The sequence below is a fragment of the Mus caroli genome, unplaced genomic scaffold (assembly GCF_978045245.1).
Source record: "Mus caroli unplaced genomic scaffold, Mus_caroli_1 scaffold_5, whole genome shotgun sequence".
In the NCBI taxonomy this organism is placed as follows: Eukaryota; Metazoa; Chordata; class Mammalia; order Rodentia; family Muridae; genus Mus; species Mus caroli.
The window spans coordinates 59,875,731-59,903,511 of record NW_028227260.1 but is presented as its reverse complement, the minus strand read 5'-3'; the positions used below and the strand labels follow the sequence as shown (position 1 = coordinate 59,903,511).

The 27,781-nt window shown below is 34.5% G+C and overlaps 1 protein-coding gene across 2 annotated transcripts in view; it reads right to left on the bottom strand.

Moving 5' to 3' along the window:
• Positions 1-27,781, bottom strand: part of Brwd3 (bromodomain and WD repeat domain containing 3) — a 97,857-nt gene that overhangs the window by 61,465 nt on the left and 8,611 nt on the right. For both annotated transcript variants that reach the window (XM_021153018.2, XM_085838050.1), the window contains exons 5-10: positions 27,502-27,652; positions 26,916-27,014; positions 8,461-8,621; positions 7,018-7,239; positions 1,522-1,622; positions 795-865 (exon numbers count right to left, since the gene is read on the bottom strand). In XM_021153018.2, coding sequence (XP_021008677.1) covers positions 795-865; positions 1,522-1,622; positions 7,018-7,239; positions 8,461-8,621; positions 26,916-27,014; positions 27,502-27,652 — 805 coding nt within the window. The remainder of the gene's footprint in view (positions 1-794; positions 866-1,521; positions 1,623-7,017; positions 7,240-8,460; positions 8,622-26,915; positions 27,015-27,501; positions 27,653-27,781) is intronic.

Sequence of the window (27,781 nt, the reverse complement as noted above, 5' to 3'; positions counted from 1 at the left end):
ACCCACAAGGTGGAGGGAGAAAATTGACTCCAGAACATTGTACTCTGACCTCGCCAAACGTGCCATGGTACACATAGGCACATGTATACATATATAATAAATGTATATTAAAAATGAAAACCCTCGTGGTTTAGAAAGTTAAAAAATTAATAAACAAACAGTGAAAATGAAGTTAGAAGGCTGTAGAGATAGTTCAGTGATTGAATATTTGCCTAGCAGTTCAAGGGTCTAGGTCCAATTCTCAGTGTCATGAGAGACAAAGATCAGCAACTAAGACAAATATAGCCTTTACCTAACAAAATATACCTATTATATAGTAGACATTGGACTACTGATTAAAAACTATACAAATCAAAGTTTTAAGAACATTATATATTTTATATAAAATACTATGTCAAAACTCTAAGATTACTGATACGTACAATAATCTTACAACATCTTATATATGAAGTCATAACTATGTATATTTTCTGTAAAGTTAAGCTAGGAATTTTGTATTAAATTGGGGAGGGTGGGTACTATACATGTTAGTTAATGGGTATTAGGGTTGGGAACTGTTTATTCTTTGCCAAATAAAACTAGCATTATATAAAATGTATTGAATTAAATTTAAAAAATTATTACTAAGTGCTAATTAGTCAAACAGGTTTGTGGAGCATAACACATGGTTTACATCTTTGGTAGACTTAACTTTAATCACACACACATTTTTCTTCATTAAAAAAAAAACCTTAACTTGGTCCTTTATAGATGGATCATTTTAAGTACTAAAAGCATCCAATTTTGATACATACCAGAACTGAAAGATGAACAAGATATCTGAACTCCAGGTCTGGATCTCTCAGTAAATTTTACTGGGCGATCTCTAAAGAATAAAGTAAACATTTTATATTCTATCAGGCTCATCTAATGGGCAAAAATCTTAGCACACTGATGAATAATGATCTATTTAGCAACAATATTAGATTTTTAAAAACTAAAGAAAAGAAGTTAATAAGGGCTATTATCTGATTTTCAGTTAAAAGTTTTTAAACCTTATAAATATAGTTTGACATCAAAATTTTGACAATAGTTTTGCAAATATATTGCCATGCATTTGCTGATATTATTATAAAATGTTCAGGTCTGGAGAGATGGTTCAGCGGTTAAGAGCACTGACTGCTCTTCCAGAGGTCCCGAGTTCAATTCCCAGCAACCACATGGTGGCTCACAACTATCTGTAATGGGATCTGATGCCCTCTTCTGGTGTGCCTGAAGAAAGGTACAGTGGACTGATATACATAAAATAAATTAAATAAAAAAGAGTTTCAAAATGTCCAAATACATCTTATCCCACTCTTCCCTATGAATTTCATAGTCTAAACAGTGATTTTATAAGAATATTTATCCTAAAATCACTAAACATTAAAATAGGTATAAATAGACACATCTATATACTTCAATACTTGAACTACTATAACACCAAGGTAATAAAGATATATAAATTTGATTTGTCACAAAATCCCTAAAACTTTAACTTACCTAAACTTCATTGTTTTTACATGCCATTGCCAGAAACAAATTGTTCCATCAGCACCAGTAGAAGTGAGGTATCTAGTTGTGCCTTTAGTTGATGGACAAAACTTAAAAAGAAGTTAAATAAGATGAAGTTTTCCCGTTCCAACTATTTTTTGTACAAATGCAGCATGTAAATCATTTAAGACTATAAGTATCAGTTCAGTGAGATGGCTTAGTGTGTAATGTGATTGCCAAAATGTCCAAGGTCCTGAGTTTAGTTCACTGAATCCAGACAATAGACAGAAAAACATCCACCGTAAGTTCCCCTGGCCTTCACACATGTGCTGTGTACAGCGAATACCTGAAGCCCACATACATGTACAAATACCACATATACACAAAGAAAATAATTTCAGTGTCAGGGTTTTGTTGCTTAAATTCCATAGATAAATGAATATTTGCCAAAAAATTAAATACCAAAGCCTCCAGAAAGTAATAATTGAGGGGCTAGAGAGACAAAAGCTTGGCAGTTAAGAATGCTTGTCGCTCTGCCAGAGTAGTTTTGGCTCCCAGCACTTTGCCTTCTTTTGGCCTTCAAAGACATTACCACACACACATACACATCACATAATACTACTAGAAATAAAATCTTAAACATGAAAATAATATTTGATGCTAAAATATTTCAGTACTAGCTGTTTTAAATAATTTAACATAATACTTTTAGGATATTTTAATGGCGAATGGATTCACAAATCATTACTATGTTAAATTACAACAAATGCAGCATATATATGCTCCTACTAAGGAAAAAAACTGTGGCTTTTTCTCTTGGGATCAGGTTTTGCTATATAACTCTACCGGTTTATAGCTTACTATGTAGACAGGCTGGTTCTGCACTTGCTGCTATCCTACCTCTGCCTCTAGAATGCTGGGATTCCAGGGTTATGTCACCATGCCCAGGTGGTTTTGTCTTTTTCAAATTGAAACCATTTTCAATTGTTTTCTTAGATATAATTAAATATATTAAGTCTTTATTACTATCATTGCAGTCTGAACAGATTAAGAAAAAATACACTTAGGTGAGTTGGCAATTTAAATAATCATGACTCTCCTAAATGGACCACACTCCTTCCCCCCCCCCATTTATTTATTTGTTTGTTTGTTTGTTTATTTATTTTTACACTCCATATTTTATCGCCCCCCCTCCCTTGTTCACCCTTGCACTGTTCCACATCCCATACCTCCTCCCCACTATCCTGTCTCCAAGAGGATGTCCCTATCCCCACCCCCCACCCCACCTGACCTCTAAACTGCCTGGGGCCTCCAGTCTCTTGAGGGTTAGGTGCATCAACTCTAGTACACTTCTCTGGCTCTGACCCTGGGCATTTTATATGTCCTCAGAAAAGAATCATAGAAAAGGGAGGGGCCATCTGTCTCCAAGATAGCTAAGCCATAGGAAAACGTTTAAAACCAGACCAGATTTTCCAGTATGGTTATGAATTTCATAACCATAAATGAGGGGCTGGAAATATAACTCGATGGTAGAACACTTGCCTAAAATGCACATGGCCCTGAATGTAACCCTTAATACCAGAATAAAAAAATTCCAAGTGAAAATAATAATTTCCATTGAGATAATAATTAAGGATTAATATATATATGAGACTGATATCTTTAGCTCAAATAAAAATAAATAAATCATTATACATATTAAGGTTAATTTAATTAGTTCAATCTAAGGCCTTATGTTTGAAATGAACATTGTCAATTAATATTATCTATTAGTACCGAATAGATTAAAAAATAAGTTTTATGTAACATGCCTTTTAATAGTTTCAATCCTCAGATAAAGAAAACTGTATTGCAATGGCTAATATATAATCTATATCAAGAGTCAATAAATTATGGCCCACCTATGACATCCAGTTTGCTGACTCTTTATGTAAATAAAATTTAATGGAACACAGTAACCTTATACTGTCTATGGGTATTTTGTCACTTGTAAAAATAAACGTGAGTGATTTGACAAAGACTATATGCCCTGGGAAATCTAAAATATTTACCAACTTGTCTGCAAATTTGCTGCTGATTAGCGATTCATAGGAGTGAAAACATGAACAATAAGAACTTTACTATCTCAAGAAATTCTGAAATTGAAATTTATAGTTATACATTTAAATTGCTTTAACAATCACATGTTGACATGCTGCTATATATTAGTTACATTATTTCATTTGAAAAATAGTGTTACAGGTTGTTGAAAAAAAGCAAATATATTTCTTTTTGAGACAGGGACTCTCTAGTGTTGGCTGTCCTGGATATTGCTATATAGACCGAGCTGGCCTTAAATTCAGAGATCCTCATACTTCTACCTTCTAGGATTAAAGGCATGTGCCATGATGCCTGGCATGAAAGAAAGGACATATATTTCTAACATACCAATTGATACATAGAGAATATTGAGCAAAACTAAACTGCATAAAAAGAATCTGAAATTCTATCATTTGGTGGCAACCACTACTAATATATCATTTCAGGTTAAAGTTATTTATTCATAAAATAAAGGAAATAAACTGGAGGGATAGTATACTGTGAATGAAAAGATAGCTAATAAGTTATAGTAAATAATATAGACTGTCAATGGATAATTACTACTGTGGACAAAATGCCATGCCAATGTGGGTAGCTAAAACTTCACAAGGCCTCACCCCTAGATGAAGAGCTACATGCAATCAATGGCTATTGAGGCAGGGAGAATAAATTTCTCTAGAGATAAGCATATATGAGCAACACTAGATGTACTCAGAAGATTGTATACATATGTGTATAGATATAATCATAATAATTTAAAAAAAGGTTTCAAATTTGACCAGGTGGCACAGGAGGGGTTGGAGAGGAAGGAAGGGGCAGAAATAATATAAACGCAATACTTCTATATAAATTTTTTAAAAAACCCAATAAATTAAAAAAAGAGTAACAACATACAGACTGTTAAGCTAAATATAATGATAAAATCAGAGAGATGGTCTTCTTTAGAAGATAAGATTTGCAGATTACTTATAAAGTGGGCAAGTACGTGAGTATCTAGGGACCACTCCAAAGAAAGAAAATAAGAGGAGAAAAATCAGATATATAACATAGAAAGCTGAGATAGGAAGAAGAGGAGGAAGAGAAGGGGGAATGAGGAAAAGGAAGAAGAAAAGAGGGAGGAGGAGAAGAAGGATAGGAATTTATCAGTAGCTAAAACAGTAAAAAGGAAAAGCAAATAATAGTATATGTAGTCAAGGCAAGCTTAGAGGCTGAAAATGTCTAGTCTTGCTGCCTCTAACCTGTAGAATGGGAGCTAGTAAGGGCTCTGAATACTACTGATACGACTTAACTTCTATTGTACAACCATCTGTATAATATGTAGAATTTAGACTAGCACAACAGAGAGTTCAGAGATGAAAATCAAAGAGAATTCTAGTTCAATAATCTAGCCACTGATGTTAGTGGCTCTAAACAGCATAGTACAGATGTAATTTATGAGAATGTTGAAGATTCTGATTGTATTTTTCAGAAGTAGCACAAATATGACATGAGGACCGATTAGACTAATGAAATAGGAAAAATATAAACATTAATTACAATCATGAGATCATCCTATGTTTAAGTGTTACTATAGTTAGGATGTTGTGTGTCTCCACAAAGATCCACATATTAAAGGTTTGGTCTACAGGGTAGGTTATTAAAGATGATGAAATCGTTCTGAGGAGGGTCATCAGGGGAAGTCTAGGGACTACTGAGGGTATGCCTTCAAGGGACTATACCCACCTCCACTGTGCTTATGTGTCTTCCTGCAGGATGATTTTAGCTTTTATGCAAACATACCTCAGCCATGATTCATTTTTTTTATGGTAGCATACTTCTGCCTTTATTATTTACAGCATGAAATCATATAGACAAGGAGTAGTTGCAGAGCTTGCAATATAGATTCCAACTTTATCGCTGTTATTGTGAGCTAAATAAACTCTCTTTACTTCATAAGTAATATTTTTAAGGTATTTTATTTGTGACCGAAAAATGACTTACACGGGTGGGGAAAGCTTTGGTGGAATTAAATTTGGATAGGAAAATGAATTAAATTTTTAGTATGGTGAGTTTGAGACATCTAGTAGACATTCATGCAATGATGGTAAATACACAGCTGAATAAGCAAATATACAGCTATAAGATGGGCCCAAGGTGGAGAAGCTAGAGAAAGTACCCAAGGAGCTAAAGGGATCAGCAACCCTATAGTTGGAACAACATGATGAACTAACCAGTACCCCGGCGCTCTTGTCTCTAGCTGCATATGTATCGAAAGATGGCCTAGTCGGCCATCACTGGAAAGAGAGGCCCATTGGACTTGCAAACTTTATATGCCCCAATATAGGGGAATGCCAGGGCCAAAAGAATGGGAATGGGTGGGTAGGGAAGTGGGGGGGAGGTATGGGGGACTTTGGGGATAGCATTGGAAATGTAATTGAGGAAAATATGTAATAATAATAAAAAAAAGATGGGCCCAAGATGAGGAGATATGAGCTATCAGGTTAATCAACCTACAGAGGAATTCAAAAGCAGTGTCAAATGATGTAAATAAGCACAAGAGTGAGATTTTCAAAATTCAAGACTATAGAATAAGAGCAGGCCTCAAAACACTCTAACCTTAACTAATGAAACATGATAACCTTAACTAATGAAAATTTTAATTAAAAGTTTTAACTCAATGCAGTATGAGCACTTCTGCTAGATACCTATAAATAAGTGACATGTTACTAAAATAGCATATAATAAATATAAGTAATGACTTCATTTAAAAGTATTGTCTTTTATCTACATGTAAAAGTCTAATAAGAATTTTTGGTTTCCTCTTGAGCAAAACAGAACAGTAAATGTAAAACTTCAGCTTAGTTTTGTTAAGAGCAAGGGCTTTTAAGATATCAAGGCCTTTTACTACCAAGATCTGGTCAAAGTAATATATGGACAACCTATTTTACATCACATACTAAGGTGAAACAAACAAACAAAAAAATCACTGAGACTAAAAATATAAAATCTTCATAATATTAAAGCTACACACACACACATATTAAATCTGGCATAAATCTTGAATTAAATATTAACAGAGTATGCCAATATTCATGTTAGAACTTGTTTATATCCTGATTAACAGGTATTAACTACTGCACAGGCAGGCATTTGCAAATTTAATCCCTTCTTCACATATACACATAAGATGTCTCATTCTGGATTTGAAGAACCTTCATCATGTTTTTTATTTATTTCTAAAGGCACAGGTTTATATAAAAAGGAAACTAATTAAACATATTTGTCTGCAGAAGAGAAACAAAGCTCTATGAAAGCATTCTTTCTGTTGCCATTCTTCCCGCTTTTGTCCACATAATCTATGTCCATGTAAAATATCATATCTCCATAAAACAAATGAGAAAATTCTCAGCTTTATTAACCTGGCAGAGAGCTTATCATTATTCTCACCTGTATGGAAGTAATAGAAGCTGAATGTCCCTGAAGGACAGCAACTGGTGCACAAGTTCGAAGACACCATACTCTCACAACTTTATCACAGCTGCCTGCAGCAATGAGAGTATTTTCATAATTAACAGCCATGTCAGAGATTTCAGCAGAGTGCCCTCGCAGTGTGGCAAGGAGGCGTCCATCATCTGTTGCCCAGATTTTCACCAAACAGTCATCTGAACCCTATAAGGATACAAAAGTCAGACTTATAAGGAAACAGAAATGCACCAATTATACCAAGAAGGGGAAAAATACAAAGGAGTATTTTTATGAAGGAAAAATATAATGTCCACTCATTACAAAAATATAAGGATTGTCTAAATGACAGAACTGACTCAGTATTGTACAAACTAAGAGTAGCATTTGTGCCAAAGTCTTTAAACTAATAATCCTAAAGACATTTTAAATATTTTATGATTATTTTTAAATGATTAGCTATTAAGAATTTCTGCCATTGCTCCTTTCTATATGCCTAGCAGGCATGGCTTAATTGTCTTAATAGTTTTTCTACAAATATTTCAAAGTTTGTTCTATCGTGTACATTGATTTCTTTGGAAACCTGAGGCCATTAATAATGCCAAGTGAAAAACTTTATGTTAAGAATTCCAAGTGAGCTTCAAATATAGAAGAATGAATTCCATTTGAATATGGTAAAATAATTACCTATTTATTAAAAGATGACACGCACCATAGTCACGTCATCATAGCTAGGGACATAAATCATCAGCCGACAAGCCTATAGTACAATCTAAGGAGTCATAATTTCTCAAACTATAAAGCACTTCCTTTGTTGTAGGAAATAAATAGAAAATTAAAATTTGCTACTTCTCTCACCTCTGCATTAACAGCAATGAAGCAATCACATTCATATTTTTAGACATATTAATATACTATAGATTTTACACAAAAGCAAAGAACATGACTTAGTAAGTAAAACTTAAAATTGGGAAATTTAAAAAATAACCAGCCCTAAAAATCAAAGAAATATGTATAATGCAAGTGTAATCTTCAGCAATGTGCAGTTTAGTTCAACCGTTCAATTCTAAAGGTTATGTAATCACTAAAGCCAAACCTGAAGCAAATATAAATGGAAAATGTCTTTTAATAAATACCTGCTGAACTGAATAAATCAGTTTATTTGTTTCATTTAAACTAACCATCTTGATTTTATGTAGACTTCTAAGGACCTAATTTTTTTAAGTAAATTTCCCAAATGATAGTGGCTACCATAGAACACTCTCTATTTATATAAAATGAGACATTATTTTCAATTTTAACACAACTTTATTGTATCAATATGTCCAAATAGAGTAAGTTACTTATAAAACATAATATATTGGATAGCATGGAGTCTTGCTTCAGTTGTAAATGTATAATGTTACATATCATAAATTTTTAACTCACTGTAAAAATTCGCCTCCCGCTTCGATCAAAGGCTACACAGTAGACAGAAGATAAGTGTCCCAGAATTCTCTTATGCATCTTAATGTGCTGGTAAGCAGATGAGGGGAAAACATGGCTGAAGCGACTACATCCGGTTAATTGCCTGGCTGAGGTGATATTCACTGCAAATAAAATCAAATAGGAGAATACATCTTAAAATCAGAAAGTGAAACTTATTGTAAGCAATTATGACTATTAAAATGAGACAAAATGGTAGAGCTGACAAACTAATTCTACATAATGAGACATCTAAATTTTCTTACATATTTCATTATTTTCTAAATTCATGATTACTAACAATACTGTTCTGTTAGGTTTTACAGATTTGATACTCTGGCTTCCTACAATTTATCAAGCACATTCTCTTTTTTCTCATTCTATACTACATAGGTGTTGAGCAGAGAGTGAGCAAGCAAGAGAGAGACAGACAGACAGACAGAAGAAAGGACGGAAGGGAGGGAGGGAGGGAGGGAGGGAGGGAGGGAGGGAGGGAGGGAGAGAGAGGGAGAGAGAGAGAGAGAGAGAGAGAGAACTACAAAGACAGAAAGACAGACAGACAGACAGACAGACAGAAAGACGAAATCCCTTTGAGCTTATCAGTTCTCAACTTTTGGATTCTACCTATAGAGTTTTTCCCACAAGTTTTTATTACTGAACTTTTGAGGCTTTATTTACATCCTATGTGATCATCTTAAATCTTGCCCCCACCAGCATATAAATAAATAAGCAAGCAAATAATTTTTTTAAAAAGATTCATGAAGAATGTAACATAAGTCGAACAATTCAATAAATAACATTTAGATTCTGGTCACTTCTAAAATAGAGAACTTGGTTGTAATTTAAGGATTCTCAACCGTGTGTGTGTGTGTGTGTGTGTATCTAAGTCCTTCTGATCTTTGTTACACACTAAAAATACTGAGTAACCCATATGGTTATTTTAATCATAACATAGAATCTCTGTATATTGAAACTGACCCTGCAGTGAAAAGGCATTTTACCACCCTGCAAACACTGTATGGAACAAACAGTAACATGTCTATGTTCAAGCGCTACAAAATGAAGGCAAGAGTTCAGTTTCAGCTAGAGTCGTATAATTAGAACAATGCCACAATAAAAATATGAAACCCTTAGTGCCCCACTCTATTAGGGGCTCTGAAGTCTACCTTTCAGGAAAAGTTACAACTACTGGCCACTTTAAACTGGTAAACTCACAAAAACATTAATGATGAATGTCATAGCAGAAAACTCTGAAAGCAAATCCTTAGAACATATTAGAGATGAGCACTTAAATATTGTAAGACAATGAGTAAATGAATAAAGGTTCAAAATAACAATAAGTAAGAACAAATTCTAGGTAAGAAGTACTTTTTAGTAGCCATTCCCTATCCCACAACCAGACATTTCTCCAACTCTAAGACAAGACTGAGTAGGCCTTCTGCTTTCCCAAGCAAACATTTCCTACTGCTTTGTTTTTTTGAATGCTGATTCAAAAACTTTAATTTGTGGTTTTTATTTTTTGGTTTTTGGTTTGTTTGTTCTGTTTTTTTTTCTTTTCTTTTCTTTTTTTTTCTTTCCTTTTTTGCAGCTGCACAGAGGAAAGTTATGTTGTTTTAATGTATGGTTTTCAACTGAGGAACAACTGACACTTTGGGCTGGATATTTCTGTGACAGGGGTGGGTCTGTTCATTGTAAGGTGTTAGCAGCAACCTTAGCCTCTACCTACTAGACACTAATAGCATTACCAGCACTGAGTGTGACAAGCAAAAATAGCTCCCCACATGCTAAATATGGCTTGGGGGTTAGAGAAACACCTCCGTTGAAAAAAAAATTACTGCTTGCAGGACAAATATAAGTACTAAAAAATTAGCAGCAGGAAACTTAAATAAACAAACAAACAAAAAACCTAATCAAACAAACTCTTTGAGGATCAGGTGGAGATAGAAAAAATGCCAATCAATGAACCCAGACGACTTTCCATTTATGTATATACTCTTTGGTTTATATAATCAGTTTAAAACATCATGTTTCAGCTTTCAATCAAAGAGAATTTTCATTTTCTTAGTTTATTGTTGTATATGCTATTGTTTGATATTGTAAATAGGATTGTTCTCATAATTTCACTTTCAACTAGTCCATCATTAGGATACAGAAAAAACATCAGAGGTTTTCATGTGTTGCTTGTATAACCTGGAAACATGACTGAAATCATATTATCAGTTTTAAATGCTTTTTGATGCAGTTTTTTTCCGGGGAGCGCAGTGTGCTCAACAACTATGTCATTTTCTCTTCATAGATAGATGTATTAATTTTTTTTACTTTTCAAATCAAATTGACAAGAATATCCAATATTCAGGCAGACAGATGTAGATAGAGAAGGCATCCTTGTTTTGTTCCTAATCCTAAATGAAAAACCACAGTTTTCACCAACAAGTATATTAGCTATGGGTTTGAAATATATGGCTTTTGCTGCACTGGCATATTATAATAATTAGTACTGTTATCACCAATGGATGGTGAATTATCAAATGCTTTTCTATACTATTAGAGATGATCAAATACTATATTTTCCCCTTCATTTTATCAATGCTGTATCATGGTCATTAATTTGCCTGTGTTGATAAATTCTTACATCATGGAAACAAACTGCACTTGATTGTTTTACCACCTTTCATTATGCTGTGAAGTGAGGACTGCTAACATTTTGCTTGATTTTTGTTATCTATGTCCATGAAGGATACTGACAGTGTCTTTGATTTTATCATCAAGGTAATGGTAGACTCTCAAGGTGGCTAGAAGCATTATCTCCCTCCATTTTCACAAGTTTGAAAAGTAATTGAATTAGTTCCTCTTTAGCAGTTTGATGGAATTCAGCAATGAAGCGATTAGGAGACTTTCAGTTATTAATGAAATTTCTTGTTACAATTCTGTTCAGAGTTTCTGCCCCTTCCTGATTGACTTTTTGTAGCTTATATTTTTTTTTTGAGAAATCTTTGTTTCTTCCACGCTATCTAAGCTGTGCTATATAGTTGTTCACTGTCGTGTGTAGACTATCCAATTTGTTGATGTATAGTTGTTACGAATTTTGCATTTCTGTGTCATGAGTTGTAATTTCTCTCATCTCTGTTTTGAACCTTTCCTCTTTTTTAATTATGCTGAGGCTTTGGCAATACCTTTTTAAGCATTGACTTTTAACCTGCCCAAAGCTTGACCTGTTAACCTTCTATCGTGGATGAAAAGGAACTCATGATATCGCACCACTGTCTGAGGAGCTATTGGCAGTTAAAAGTTACAAGGGGAAAGGGGGTTATTTTCGTCAATGGACTAGGCATGGCACATTTATCATGCTCCTGTAAATAATCCCTCCCCCATGCTCATGGCAACACTAATTAAACTCAGCATGTCACAAACAAAACAAAGCAGAACAAATGTCCAAACACTGCACAAAACATGAAAATAGCAGTTGTTGGGAATTTAGAACTGGCAAACATACATTATTTCATAAAATAAACATGGATGAAATCATCAAATAGAAAACTTACAGGCATAAACAACCATTACTAACTTGATCGTCTGTGCTGTTTTTGTAGTCATTTCATTTTATTTATTTCTGTTCTTTATCATTTCTAATTCTAACCAGTTTAGAGTTGCTTTATTATCTTTTTCAGTTCCCTGGGGTATAACAGGTTGTGTAATAGGTGTTAATAGGTATTGTCATAATCTTCTTTCCAAACTACATTAGCAGTATAAGGTAAGTATGGTATGATTATTCTACTTACATGTGGACTAATTGTTATACAAAACTGCTTGTGTTATTTACATATAAATTATGAAATATAGTGAGGATGAGAACCAGGACTAATAATAAATTAAGTTATTTTGAATATCCATACACATATATACTAAATATTTATACATTATTTTTAGTGTGGATCCATTTTTTTCTCTTTCTAGAATTTTCTACTTAAAGTATATTTTGTCTAACATGCAGTTACTCCTATTCTGTTTAGGATTCTCTTTGCATGGAATATATTTTATGGCTGTAAATCTTATTAGAGTTACAATGAATCTTTAAGCAGTATATAGTTGAATCTTTTTTTATGTAGTCACCTACTTGATAATAAACATGATCATAAAATTCAAAGCTATTTATAGCCATATAAATAACTGTAAAAATTCCAATGACATTTCTCAGAGAAATAGAAAATAATCCTTAATCCAAATGGAAATATAAAATTTCCAAACTCTCAGAGGATTTTAGAACAGAAAGAACAAAGCAAAACCATTATGTTCCCTGATTCAATCCAAATACATTATAAAGCTATTACAAATGGCATGATTCTAGCATAGAAATCATACAATGATCACTATAAAAGAATAGGATGTCCAATAATAAAGATTTAACATAAATTGGTACTCCATAAATATTCAAAGATGAAACAATGAAGAAAGGATAAATATGTCATTACATGTTATTGAAAAAACAGGATACCCACATGCAAAAGGATGATATCATACATACCAAATACAAAAATCAACTTAATGTGGTCAAAGAGTTATATATAAGCCCACAAACTATAAAGCCCCTAAAAAAAGTAGTTTGTATACCACTCAAAAACATATATAACAAAAAATTAAGAAGAAATGAGATTTCATCAAAACAGCAACAAAACCAAAAACAATCCTATAGCACAGTCCACAACAGAATGAAGTGTTCCCCCACAGATTAAGAGAAAGTCTGTGCACATCAGAGAGCTGATGAGGCTAGTACCCAAATCACATAAGAATTACAAGGAATTCAAAGAACTTAACAATAAAACTTTTTTTAAATGGGTAATGAACCTGAAGAGACATTTCTCAAATGAAGATGTCAAAAAATATCAACAAGAAAAAAAATGTTCAGGTCTGTAGGATAAAGGTGCTTGTTGTAATGCTTGAAGATTTGAGCTCAATTTTAAAACTCCATTAAACAGAAAACACTAAAGTCTGAAAATTATCCTTTGACTGATATACATCATGAACATAAACATGCACACAAGCAAGCAAGCACGCACTAAGTGAGTGTTAAGAATATGTGTTAAGAGTGAAAATGTAAATATTATCATTTTCCAGAATACTATACAGGTTCCTCAAAATATGAAAAACGAAGTACTACATAACCCAACAATCTTATTTCTAAAAATTCATATGAAAGAAATGATATTGTTATGATAAGATACATCTAGACTACCATGTAGTCTCTTACAGTCAGTATATGAAAGTTTCTAATGTAGACTGCCTCAATTATATGGTTTAATAATACAGAATGTCTGAAGAATATGGTTAAATATCCATAATATATAAAGCAATCTGTTTAAATAAAATTCCTAATAACATAAAAAACAATTTTCTTAGGAATAGAAGAAAATCACAAAATTGTATGAAGCCACAGCTCCAAATGATCAAACATGTGTTCAACCAAAGAAACAAAATGTTATTTCAAAATAGATTCCAAAGCTACAATCATCAAAACAACACAGCATTGGCATAAATATAGGCACAGAGAATATAACAATTTCAGTGGGCATGGATTTTTTTTAACCCTAAAACCATAGGAATCAAAAATAACAGTAAATCATTATCTCAAATTTAAAAGAGTTTCTGCACAACAATAAAAAATGACAGAGAAAAACAACCTACAGATTGGGAGAAAATATTGAGAAGCTATTCATATGACACAGGGTTGATATACAGCATATAAGAACATTCCAAAACTCAGCAGAACACAAATGAACACATTTCCATGACAGTTTGTAAGTATTATTAATAATCTAAAGGTAATTTTAAATATATGAAACATGATATGTAAGCTCTATCAATACTATTTGTTGTTTTCTTTTACTTCTTGAAGCGCTGACGGTTAAGTCCCGGGCCTTTCAAACACTAGTTAAAATCTCTATCACTACCTTATAACCATAGCACCTCTGTGTCATATGAGGACTTGGAGCATTCATTAATTTAGGCATCACTGGAGGAGGGTCCTAGAATCAATCCTTTATGATACTAAATGACTACCACTGCATTAAGATTAGTAATTGACCACGCTCAGGGTTAGAGATTAGGTAGAAGTGGTTCTATTATAAAAAGGCCCTTGTAGAGATGAAAATTCTTCATTAATAGTAAAGATAGACACACAAGAGGTAAACTGTATAGAACTTCAGTTTGCTTACACATACATACACACAATAAATACAAAGGAAGCCATTTGACATTGCTATAGGCAACCTGTTCCGTTTTCAACTAAGCTTCTCCCAGTTTACTATACTGATATCTATTACCCCTAGTGATTCCTTTAGCTTCCGCAATTTCAGCTCATCAATATTATACTTAACATCGAAGACAGTCTAAAATCACTTGCCTTTTCATAAAATCTCACTTTAAGGAGATATAGGGGATACAAAAAAAGGAAAGGAGCTGATGGTGGTGGCACAGGTCCTTAATAGCATTTGGGAGACAGAGGTGAGTGGAGCTCTGTTGAGTTCCAGGCCAGTCTGGTCTATAAAGTGAGTTCCAGAATAGCCAAAGCTACACAGAAAAACCCCCATCCCAAAAAAGAAAAAAAGAAAAGATTTTATGATTTCACTTTCCACTTTTAAAAAGCAACTACTGTGGGCCTAAAAAGACACATATATATTTAATTTTAGTTAATTTTTTTAACACTCTAGATTTAATCCTGCTCCTCCTTCACCCTGTGACCTTTCTACAGCCCATACCTCCTCCCCCCACCAGGACATCCCCACCCTCCCTCCCCCTACCCCACCAGACCTCCCCACTCCCTGGTCTACATCTTATCTCCATCTGCCAGACAATTAACACAATTACCAGAGATCCTGGCTTCTGCTAAATTGGCTTCCAGTGGGGAGGAGGCTGAGACCCAAAGATTACCAAAGACTATTCCACAAAGACCACAGGAGAGCTGCTAGACCACTAACTAGTGTATTCAGTTTTTAGTTTATATTAAAAATTCCCACAGGTGTGGAACCTTGAAGTGAAAACTACAAAATGCTTCTAGCCTATCCCCTCCAAAAGGTTTTCAACTCAGCAGATCAAGAACTGCCAAAAAAAAAAAAAAGGCTTCAAAATAAAATTAATGACAAATTGTGACCTGTGTTTATTTAAAAGATGTACAAGACTCTGCTTTAAAATAGTCAAAAGCTATCGAGGACTGAACAAATCAATCAGTGAGAACTGAAAAATACAACAAAAGCCCTAAAATCAATCAAACTTGGGAGGACAGGCACAGATAAAGCCAGCTGCGAAGTTACCAGGAGACACTGCTTTCCCCAAGGTTATACAGTCATTCTAAAATATCATTAACTACTCCCAACTCCTTGACCATTATTGATTTCTTACCAATTGAGCACCTAGACCTGTTTGCTATTTTCATTTCCTACAAGAGAGAAATATCTAACTTCTAAACTGCTTTTGCTTAATAACACCCAATCCCCCCAGATAATTCTCCATTTTCCTAATTTGCCTCAGAAAACAACCACCAATTTAGAACTGTTCTGGCTTTCTTTAAACCGTGAGAATTCTTTAGTTTAAGCCAAATGTTATTAACCTGGCCCATGTCTCAGAGGCCTTCCATGCTTCCACAAGTTTACTCCCTCACTCTGTGAAAACAATAAATCTGTTTTGGTTAGCTTACAGGGTAACACGCAGTGGTCTTTTCTTAGTACACTTTAAATAGTAAACTTAATTGAATTACCCTATAATGTTCAGTTGTTTAGATTGACAAAGCTCCTAACCCAAATAAAACTTCTGAGCCTAAAACAAAACCATTAAAAAGAAAGAACTCCCTGAATGCTGATATGTATTAGTTGAGGAAAATACTGTCTCTGCTGGTCAAGAGTTTATTATCAAAGTAGCATCAAAAAAACCAAAACAAGAACTAAAAAACTGTCCTATCAAAAACCTTGGAAAGGCTGGTGGGACATCGAAGCAAGTAAAGGCACGTGCCATGAAGCCTGACTCACACACTGAGTCCAATAGCAAGGACCCATATGGTGGAAGTTATTGTCTTTCTCCACACGTGTCCCATGGTGTGTATGTGTGTGGGTAAGTATGGATGCATAACTTCACCCCCCTAAACACACACACACACTAAAATCATCAATTCTCGAGGCTACACTGAGCTACAAAGTGAGTCTCTCTTGAAAAGTTTAAAAGACAAAGAAAACCAGCCACCACAAAAACCCACCCTGGCAACAGTAAACTAGTGCTGTATTCAGTAATAAAGTCTGTAATGTAAGTAAGTAAGGCTCCAAGTCCCATCTGGAGCACTGGAAAAAACAAAAACAGAAAACAAACAAATAAGCACAGCCACCACCACCACCACCAGCGGTAACAAAAGAAAAAAAAAAAAAAACCACATAAAATTCAACATAACTCTACAGCTGCAAAGGAGAGTATGAAGTTTGAGTGTTTTGAAGAAGAGCTTTAACAAGGTAAATTAAAATCCACTGCATTTGAAAGGTATTAAGATAGGAATAAAAATAAACTTGAATGAAATCCAGAAAGTATAACAAATACATAAGACTACAGAATAATTTTTTCATGAATTTAATGTTACTGTGGCTCAAATTATGTCTGTAAAACCATAATTCCTCAAACTAAAAGCTTGTAATTTTCAAAGCAGATGACATCTCCAGCCCACAGTTCTCATCTCAAATTAGATAACACTAGTTAATACAATAGGCTTACTAGTTAATGGCCATACATTCTATGATTGTTTGGATAATACCAAATTACTGAAAAAACAAACAACAGATAAACAAACCAACTAACTAACCCTAATCACCATTTCCAGTTTTGCTCAGTCTTTTATTCAGACTCAATGCAAGTTCTTTAATATAAGTGAGACTATAAACATCTACTTGTTTTGTTTTGTTTTTTTAAGACAAGGTTTCTATGTAGCCCTGGCTGTCTTGGAACTCTCTTGGGTTTGGTGGGGTTTTATGGTGTTGGTTCTTTGTGGGTATCTGTTTGTTTGGTTTTTGGGGTTTTCATTGTTGTTTCATGACAGAGTTTATCTGTATAACAAGCCCTGGCTGTCCTGTAAACAGCTTCAAACTCAAGAGATCAGCCTGCCTCTGAGTGCTAGAATTAAAGGCATGAGCTACCTACTCACCACTGAGTGCTAGGATTAAAGGCATGAACTACCCCACCACCAGCACCACCACCACCACCACCACCACCACCACCACCACCACCACCACCACCGAATTGCTGTCTTGAGAAATCTAAATCAGTGGTTCTCAACCTGCGGGTCCCAACACTTTTTGGTGGTTGTATATTCAACATCCTATGTTTCTGATACTTATACTATGATTCATAACAGTAGCAAAGAAAATAATCTATATTAAAGGGTCACAGCATTAAGAAGATGGAGAACCACTGCTCTAAATAGACCATGCTGGCTTTGAACTCTCTTCTTCCTACTTATGCCTCCCCAGTGCTGGCATTAAAGGCCTGTTGATTCCACCACAATCAGCTTGCATTTGCGTTTTTCTTCTTACCCTCTTAATCCTCCTTGGAATACACTTTTCACCAGTTTAACAAACCTGACTCTTGTTTTATCACTTCCATTGTTAAACTATAACGTTCTGTCTCTATAACGTACTTAATTAAATGTATAGGGCAAAAATAAAAGGACTAAAATATTTTGTATATGTATATAAGAAATACTAATATTCAGAATAGAATTAGAAAAATTATTTTTATTATATTTTATATCATGAAGATGAGCATAAAAATCTAATTTCTTTTTCAAAGATACTAAAATGTGTAGGTTGTATTTAGGAATATATATATATATATATATATACCCATAACAACAATTAATGTAAAAAAAAAGCCATGACTGAAAAGAGAAGAAGGAATGGTATATAGAATAGTTGATGGAGAAAAGAGAACCAGGAAATGGTATAATAATAATATTATAATAATATAATTTCAAAACAAAAAGTAAAAACGGTACTAAAATGACTAATCCTAATATTACTGCAATACTAATTGCAGAAGTGTATGTAAAGGGCTAGAAACTCAGCTGTATAAACAATGCATTTAAAAGGGGTGTTTCAGTTCCCGTGTGGCAGTAATTATAGCACTTCCATCCATTTAATATTTAGTAAGCACTCAATGTAGCTCATACAAAAGACGGAGTTTATATTTCAGTTGTAATTACTTGCAGGTGTGACAAATATCTCTCCCTGTTCTCCAGATACAGAAAAGCTGGGACTAGAGAAGCAACTTGCTACATCTATTGCCTATCTAAGTACAAATAGGAGGGAAAGTACATGGAGGGAGGCGCCCAACAAAGAATAAAGTCTGGCAGAAAATGATCCAAGGACAAGAGATAGGAACATGAGAAAATTAGGGAGGAATGATAAATATTTCTGACAGAAACTCAGTCAACTCCTCATAATAAAAAGTTTAGTTTTTCTTTAAATCTGTATTTATATATTAAAAAGAGGCAGATTTCCCACCTCCAAGTGAATTCTGGCATCAACTAACTATGACACATGCAATGGCCAGTAAGTCAAGAGACAATCAATGCTAAATGGAAGCCTATGTCAACTTGTAAATAATAATTTGGCTTTAGAATGAATGCAAGCCTCCTAATGTGTACACAATGTAAATTAAAGACATGCTATGTAAATTATAGCATCTAACTGGAAGTTAATAGGACTGAAGATAAAAGTAGTGACAAACATTTAAAAATAGATTGTTAATGCATCACGCCTTTGACTCAGCCTAGAAATACACAAGCGTGCTTATGTCTTCTTGAGGAATAGTGTCAGGATGTAACTAAAGGAGATAGCTCACACCCTTGTCTTTCTAAGGAGAACTGCATGACAACTGTTGTGATAGGAAAATCGAAGAATGGCCAACCTTTTTGCCATGATGGATAATAATTGCTCGTTCTTGAAAGGTAAACTTTTAATAAGACTTATCAAATGACAAGCTAGCTCAGCAGGCCTTTGTTTCCATGAAAAGTTTGTTAAGTCTTAACTATCAGTTCCCATGACATACATTAATCTTTCAAAGGAAGAAGAAATAACATTTAGTGGTAACAGGGTAAAACCCCAAACAATACCACAAATGTTGCATATGCCCCAGCATTTAAGTCATATTTAGTATTTAATAGTATTTGAGATTGGTTCACATTTCTTACTGATTTAGTGTTGGGACAATGAAAATCCAATTAGATTAGACAAGCATCCAGCTAATGAAATAGCACTACTAAAGTGTAAACAAAAATATAAATCTTATAGTCACCTCTTTTTTAGATTTCCTTTTATTTGTATGGGTATATTTTCTATGTCTGTCTGTGCAAAATTTGTATGTATGCCTGGTGCCTCTGGAGGCTGGAGGAGAAGGGTGTCTCATCCTCTGCAACCAACTGGTGATAAGCTACCACTGGGTGCTGTGAACCAAACCCAGGTCTTCTGCCAGAACAGCAGGTACTCTTAACCACTGAGCCATCTCTCCAAGTCATATTATAGTCATATATATTATATTCATATTTTACTCTTTCTCTAGAGAAATTTAGAGATTCACTCTGGATTAAAGCGACCACACATCTAACTACAGTGTTATATTAACTTGCAAATTCCTTAAACGTGGTCCCTCACTACCATCTCATTAAATTACTAAGCATCATTACTTATTTACTGTTCAGAGAGGAACATGACCATAAACAGTATAGATCCCCTGGATTTGAAGCTGTCCGGTGGGTAATAGGAATTGAACCCGGGTCCCTTTAAAAGAACAAGTGTCCTTAAGCACTCCAACAGCCTGGGATGCCTATGATCTCAGCATTTGAGAGCGGCAGTAAGAGGACCAGGGATTCATGGTTCTCCTCCTCCATTTGCAAGTTCTATATATTTTTATGAAAACTACTTTTCATAGTCTGAATTCTAAAGGTCATATCATAACAATTACTTTTTATTTTTTGACAATTTCACATAGTATACTTTTACATATTCTTCTGTTTTAAATAAAGTGTTGCAGCAGTGTTTTGGCAAATCAATGCAAATCTGACCTTGGGGACCAATAAAGAAATGTCTCAATGGTCAGAACTGTATTGTATTTGGTAAAAACACTTCTGTACAGGTTTCATTAAAAAAATAGTATGATAAAAGTAAACTCTATTAAATTCTCAAAGAACTAAAAAAAAAAAAAGAAAGAAAGAAAGAAAAGAAAGAAAGAAAGAAAAAGATGTAGCAAGCACCAAGTCCCAGATTCAACCTGTAGCACCACATAAAGCTAGTCATAGTGAGACTAGCTGCAATCCCAGTACATAGGATGGAGCCAGGAGAATCATCTTGTGAGGAGCACAAGCCAGCATCTGCTACAGTGTGTACATGCCTACTCCAGTTTACCGGAGACCCAAATCAAAAAGTGAACCCTAATGGTTGGGAATATAGCTCAGTGATAAAGTACTTGTTTAAAATATATGTATGTAAATTACCAATAAAATTCTGAACATAAAATTAAAAGATATATCCATTTATGATTTTTTTTTAAAAATCTGTGAATTATGACAAAAAACATTTATGAATTCTTTTAAAAGTAGGAATAGAAGGTAAAGTCTTCAAATTGATTAAATAAGAACATCTATGATGCTACTTAGTGATAAAAATTGTCTAGTTTTAATCTTAAAACAAGGAACAAGGCAAGGATGTTCATTCTCGCTACTTCAACCAACTACTGCGTAGTGCAAGAAAGGAGCATACAAGGGAAAGAGATGAAAAGGAAACCTAGCATTCTGTGTTGATGTCATCATCCACATAAATAATCTCAATGTGTCCTTTTAAAGGTCACCGAATTTAGGAACGGAATATCACAAGGTTAATATTAAAATAAATGTTAAGTGTAGTATCTATATTCTAACAATAAGTAATAAATATATTCCCAAAATTAAGCCATAGATTCAAAGGTATTTGAAGGAAATCCTCACAGCTTCCTTGTAGAAAAGTGGACTATAAAGTTTGGGCTAAGGTAAGAAACATTGAAACAATTTCGAAAAAGAAGTTGGAGTAGTCAAACAACATAGTCCAGAGTTATCCATGCATGATTAAGAGAAAAGATGGCCTGAATCAATTACTTTTCCAACGTGCAAAAAACATCTGAACTGAAAGCAAACTGAATATTCATTACAACATAATGCAAAATGGGAAAAAAAGGAACAAAATTGAAAACAAAATTCCAAAACTTTAGAAAGAATCTTGTGACCGTATGTTAAGGTACAATTTTTAAGATATGAGATCCACCCCCCAAAAAATATACTTTAAAACAAAGCTGATTAGCAATGATTCAACAACAGCTACGTAGTGTCTTTTGAACAGACTGTTAAAAAAATGCAAAGGTAATCACAAATTGGTCCAAATATGAAAAAAACATAGCCAAAATATGTTAAGAAATTAAGAAAAAGGCTAATCATTTTTAAAATGAGTACAGGACAGAATATAAAGAAGATAAACTGGCAAATATGCACATAAAAGATATTAACCAACCATACAAAAAACCGATGAAGCAACTGTGAATGTCTGCATCACTGGTGGAAATAAGATAGAAGTACCTCATTTGAGAGTGTTATACAGTTTCTAAGTTTGTACTTAGCATTCAAGTCACCAACTCTACTTCATATTTATCTCTCAAAATGAAACCATGTGCCTGAATATTTCCATATGAAAACATTTAAAGTGGCTTTATTCCTAATAGCCAAAATTTGGAAATAATCCAAGTGTCCACTAACAGATGGACCTAAACAAACAGAATGTAATGTATCAGTACAATGCAATACTACTGGTTAATAAAATGGAATGCTGCTCATATGAAATGACTTAAGTCTCATAAAACATTCATTTAAAAGGAATCTGATAAACCCCAGTATTTGGGAGCTAATCAGGAGGATCACTGTGCTTCATGGATAGCCTGATCTCCACAGAAATTTCTAGGTGAGTCTGAGCTACCTAGTAAGACCTTGTCTGAAAAAACAGATCTGTAGGCTCAATGTGATGGTACACACCATCAGCCCGAGCATTAGAAAGACAAAAGCAGGTTGATTTTTGTGAAGGTCAAGTCCATGATAGGGGAATAAAAAACAGGACAAACTTGTTCTCCATAGTAAGTTCCACCAGGACAGGAAGACCTACATTATGAGACCTTGTCAAAAAAAAAAAAAAAAAAAAAAAAAAAAAAAAAAAAAACCAAAAAACAAAAAACAAAAACAAACCAACCAAACAAACAAAAAACCAAAAAAAAAAAAAAAATACACACAAAAAACTGAATGCAGTGTGCTATAATTCAAATGACATTCTAATAAAGCAAAGATACAATCATAGAAGAGATGATTAGTTCTTTTCAGGGTTTGTGAGACACATATTTAGAAAGTGATGGAAACATTATATCCTTTATTATTCTGAAAGTAACACTAATGTACACATTTGTCAAAATTTGGTATACTAGTCAGCTTAAAGGGGAGAATTTTATTAGGCATCATTGTACTTTAACATGTTTGACTATAAAAATAGTCAGGCCTTTTACCAAATCTGGGCTATGATCCCACCTACATAGAAAGCCTAGGCATGAGAAGGCAGCAAACTAATAGGCCAGGCCAGCCTAGAGCAAAACAGTGTCTCAGAATCAAAATATTAAAAGATAGCTTCTGATACAGCTCAGTGGCAGAGTTTACCTAATATGTACGAGGCCCTCGCTTCATTCCCATGTTCCAAAATAAACAGAAGATAGATGACTGATTGATAGATGAATATATTCTAAAAAGTAATATAGCTGGCCATATGGCACACATCTTTAATCCCAGCACTTGAAAAGCAGAGGCCAGTCTGGTCTACATACAATTCCAAGACTGTCAGGGCTACAAAGAAAAACCCTGTCTCAAAAAATAAGATAAAATAAAATAAATAAGCAATATAGCTAATAATCTATTTTGCAGCTCAGGAAGTATATTTGAAATAATAATAATAATAATAATTGACCACGAACATGATATGGTAATAAAAACAAGATAGGAAGAAAAGCAAACTTTGGCCAATTATGACTTCTCTAGATTTTGTTCTCAAGTTTCTATGCTGCAAACAGAGAAGCTATAACCCAGTTTTCCAGATACATTCCCTAGAAATGTTTGGAATCTTTACTTCTTTTTTTTTTTTAATTTTATGAGACAGTCTTACTATAGAGCCCTGGCTAATTCAGAGGTCCTTTATATCTTTTAAACTTGACTGGTATGTTCTATGTGAAAATGGACTCAATTGTGCCTAAAGTTATCTCCAAATACAGGGCAGATGTTCAGATTTTAAAAGGCATACCAACAATTCTGCAATTATTAAGCAATTATTGAAAGACTGACAAAGTTCCTGTAATCCTGAAAGAATATGCTCAGTTCAAATACTCATTTGCAATCTCTACAGTGTTATCTCAACACTCAAGTAGAAGGACCACAATGAGTTTAAGGCCAACCTGGGCCACAAAGTGATATTATTTATCAAAAACTGAAGCATCAATAACAAAAGCAAAACAAAGAAGTGTCAGATCTGTGGCTTAGAGGTGGAAAAGTTACCTCTAGTACATGAAGCATTAAGTTCCATCAAGATCACAAAAAGTAAAAATGATTAGAGCCAGCCAATTACGACACATGCCAGTAATTATCCCACTAGGAATGCTAAAGAGAATGGTAAACGAAGGGCTGGCCTGGGCTACACAATAATATCTTACCTCACTAAAGGAAGGAAGGAAGGAAGGAAGGAAGGAAGGAAGGAAGGAAGGAAGGAAGGAAGGAAGGGAGGCAGGCCGGCCTGCCTAGGCTCAGTGACACCTGCTTTTAATCCCAGCACCTGAGAAGCAGAGGCAGGTGTGATATCTGTTTACATAGGGAGTTTCAGACCACTCAGAGCTAATAAAATGAAAAGAGAAAAATGACTTTTGAAAAGGAGGCTAGCAGTAAGAGTAGGAGAATATGGAAGGAGAAAGAACAGTGAAGGAGAGAGAACCAGAACAAAGCATATGATGCCCTGGATGTATGAAAATTATTTAGCTAACTTAAAAACTCTTTGGCTTTTCAAGACAGAACTCTCTGTAAACCTGGCTGTCCTGGAACATGCTCTGCAAATCAGGCTGGCCTCAAAGTCACAGAGATCCTCCTGCCTCTGCACCTGTCTCCTAACTACTGGAATTAGAGGCAGGCACCACCACCACTAGCTAAACGTAATTGAAGAAAGAAATTAAAGCCTGGCACAATGTTACACACCTTCAATCCTAGCACTCCGAATGGAGAGGTAGGAGGATCTCTGTGAACTACATATACTTTGAAAGTAAGTAAATTCACGAGGGAAAAAAAAAAAAAAACCTTCTTCAAGTCAATAAATTATAAGTAAAAATTCTAGTATATAAACTATCCCTGACAAAGTTTTAAAAAAAAGTATTAGCAAAACAAATCTAGTAAGAACTAACTAAGTAACATGAAGGCTCTAAAAAGAGTACTGTTAGCAATGTACTCCTAAGCATCCAGTTTCTCTTACTAAGCTTTATGTTTAATTCTTTAAAACAATCTCTACCCTCAATTTATTTAACCTCTGAAGGTTAATAGGTACTATTAACTTATTGTATATAATAGTACACCTTTTGAGAATTTTTTCATAAACCAGGCATAGCAACATATGTCTGTAGACCCAACATTTGGAGAGGTGGAAACAAAAGATTACCATGAGGCCATCCTGAGCATGAGAACTTGACTAAAAAAGCCAACATGCCATCAACAACCTGGTAAACACTTTTAATCCCAATACTTGGAAGGGAGAGGCAGGCCAATCTCTGTGATCTGTGAGTAGGAGGCCAGTCAGGGGTACATAGTGAGACCTTGTCTCAAGAAAAATTTTAACAGCCAACAACAAAAAGCGTGCTTATCTTTTGATTTGAAATGTATCCATTTAAAATTGAGGGCACAGTGTGCAAGCACTGGGAACTACAGAAAAATACATAATGTTTTTTATGGAAGCAGAATGACTTTCTAGTGCCTTGGTTTTATAAGCACTTTGGAAAGGTTAGCTGTAATCAAAATGGTTTAGAGCTAGATCTATCATCTTGGTAGTCACTAGTAACTAGTAATTCTGTGAAATTATTTGGCTAGAGAATAACTAGGGACATGTGAATTTCAGTACACTAGAACTAGGAATGGTGATATTTTGTCTTTAAAAATTAGATAAAGGTGTAGTGAGTGGTCCATGCATTTAAAATTCAAGACTCAAGCAGCAAGTTAGAGGACTGCCTGGTTAAGCAGTGACTTTTAATCCAGTATGGGAAACAGGAAGACTGTGTCACAAAACAACAAAAAAATAAATAGAAAGATGACTGATATAAAATACACAACATAATTATAAATTTGGCAATGAAAATAAACAGCACATACATTTCTTTCCTTCTGAAAGCTATCTTTAAGCAATTTCCTATAAAGTTTTGCAGAAACTCAATACAGAGACATGGAAATAGAAAACCATATGGCTTAAACTCCTTGTACTCTATGTTCAAAAATGTTCCTGAGGCATGGTGTGGTAGTAAAACACTATAATCCCAGTATTTGTGAAGTGGGAACAGAAGTCATCAGGAGTTCAGGATTACCCCCTACTACAGTGAACTAGAGGCCAGCAGAAACTAACAAGATCCTGGCTCAAAAAGGAACTAAATTTCTGCTAAGGAAGAGATGAAATGGACCAAATAGATCATCTTTCACAAAATGAGGATTAAGTTTGCTTAAGGAGAAAATGACTTTTAAAATATAGCCCCAAGGTCCATGAGATTGCTCAGTGCCTAAAGACACCTAAAGGCAAACCTGCTGACCTGCTTGTGATTCCTGAGATCCAGACAACAGAAATCTCCAAGTTGTATTCTGACCTCCACACCTGTGCAGTTGCACGTACACGTACACACACATGCACACCACTACATAAATAAATAAATGTCATTTTTAAAGTATATTGTCCCATTAAGAAATTGGCTAGAGAGGCTAGAAAAATAACTGAGTGGTTAAAGAGTGCTTGCTCTTCCAGAGGACCCAAAATCAGTTCCCAACACCCATTTTCGGTGGCTCCCAAATGCTTGTAGCTCCTCCTTGGCAGAATCCAACACTCTCTATGGGCCTGCCTACTGCTTTTTTAAGTATACAGTATATACAGTATACACATGCACAAAGATACACATAAAACACACATACACAGAAATCAACCTCCAAAAAATGTACTCGAAAATGTAAACAGCGAATTTATTCTTCAAATTCAATTCCAGTGCCTACTTTTGGAGACTATCACAGGAGTCCAAGAATGAATCCAGAAAATGTGTCTAACCCGCATGCTAGTACTTACCCACGTTTGGAGGTTTCACATAATTTACAGGTAGTTCTGGAGGTCTGCCTCTGTGGAGAGCTGCAAAAGCAGACCCATTCCATAGTGTACTCTTACAGTCTAGATAAAAAGACCAAAAGTCAGTCAAGGAAAAAAAAAAAAACATGTTTTCTAGTACTTGACACAAAAGAACTCCATTCTACACCTTTAGGAATTTACTTGTACACTTAAAAAATTTATCAAAAGAACTCCATTCTATACCTTTAGGAATTTACTTGTACACTAAAAAAATTATCAACCAAAAAAAAAAATTATCAAAAAATCATCAAGTTAATAAAACTAAAACAAAGTGAGTAATTTGGGGGGGTTTCGAGACAGGGTTTCTCTATATAGCCCTGACTGTCCTGGACTCACTTTGTAGACCAGGCTGGCCTTGAACTCAGAAATCTGCCTGCCTCTGCCTCCCAAGTGCTGGGATTAAAGGCGTGCACCACCACTGCCTGGGGAAAAGTGAGTATTTAAAGGCATGTAAATATTCATTTGAAACTCCATTGATCTCTGAATCTTCCTCTGTAACAGTGTTATATATCTAAAAAACCAATCTTACCTTTGGCATCCCGTAACAGAGACTGCCGACCGACACCTAGTAATGTCTGTACCCCAGGAACACTCTGAGGGATTTCCTTATCTAATAAAGGGCCAATCCTCTCACAAATTTTAAGGAGGTAGTCTGGAGGAATGTGTGCATTGGCTGCCACCTAAATAGAATAAAAAGAACATGGAAAAAAAACATACTTAGTTTTAAGGTACCAACTTAGCCCATCATAAAGCAAAGTATTTTACAATATGAAATCAAAAAAATTAAAACTAAATAAATTGCCAGGGAG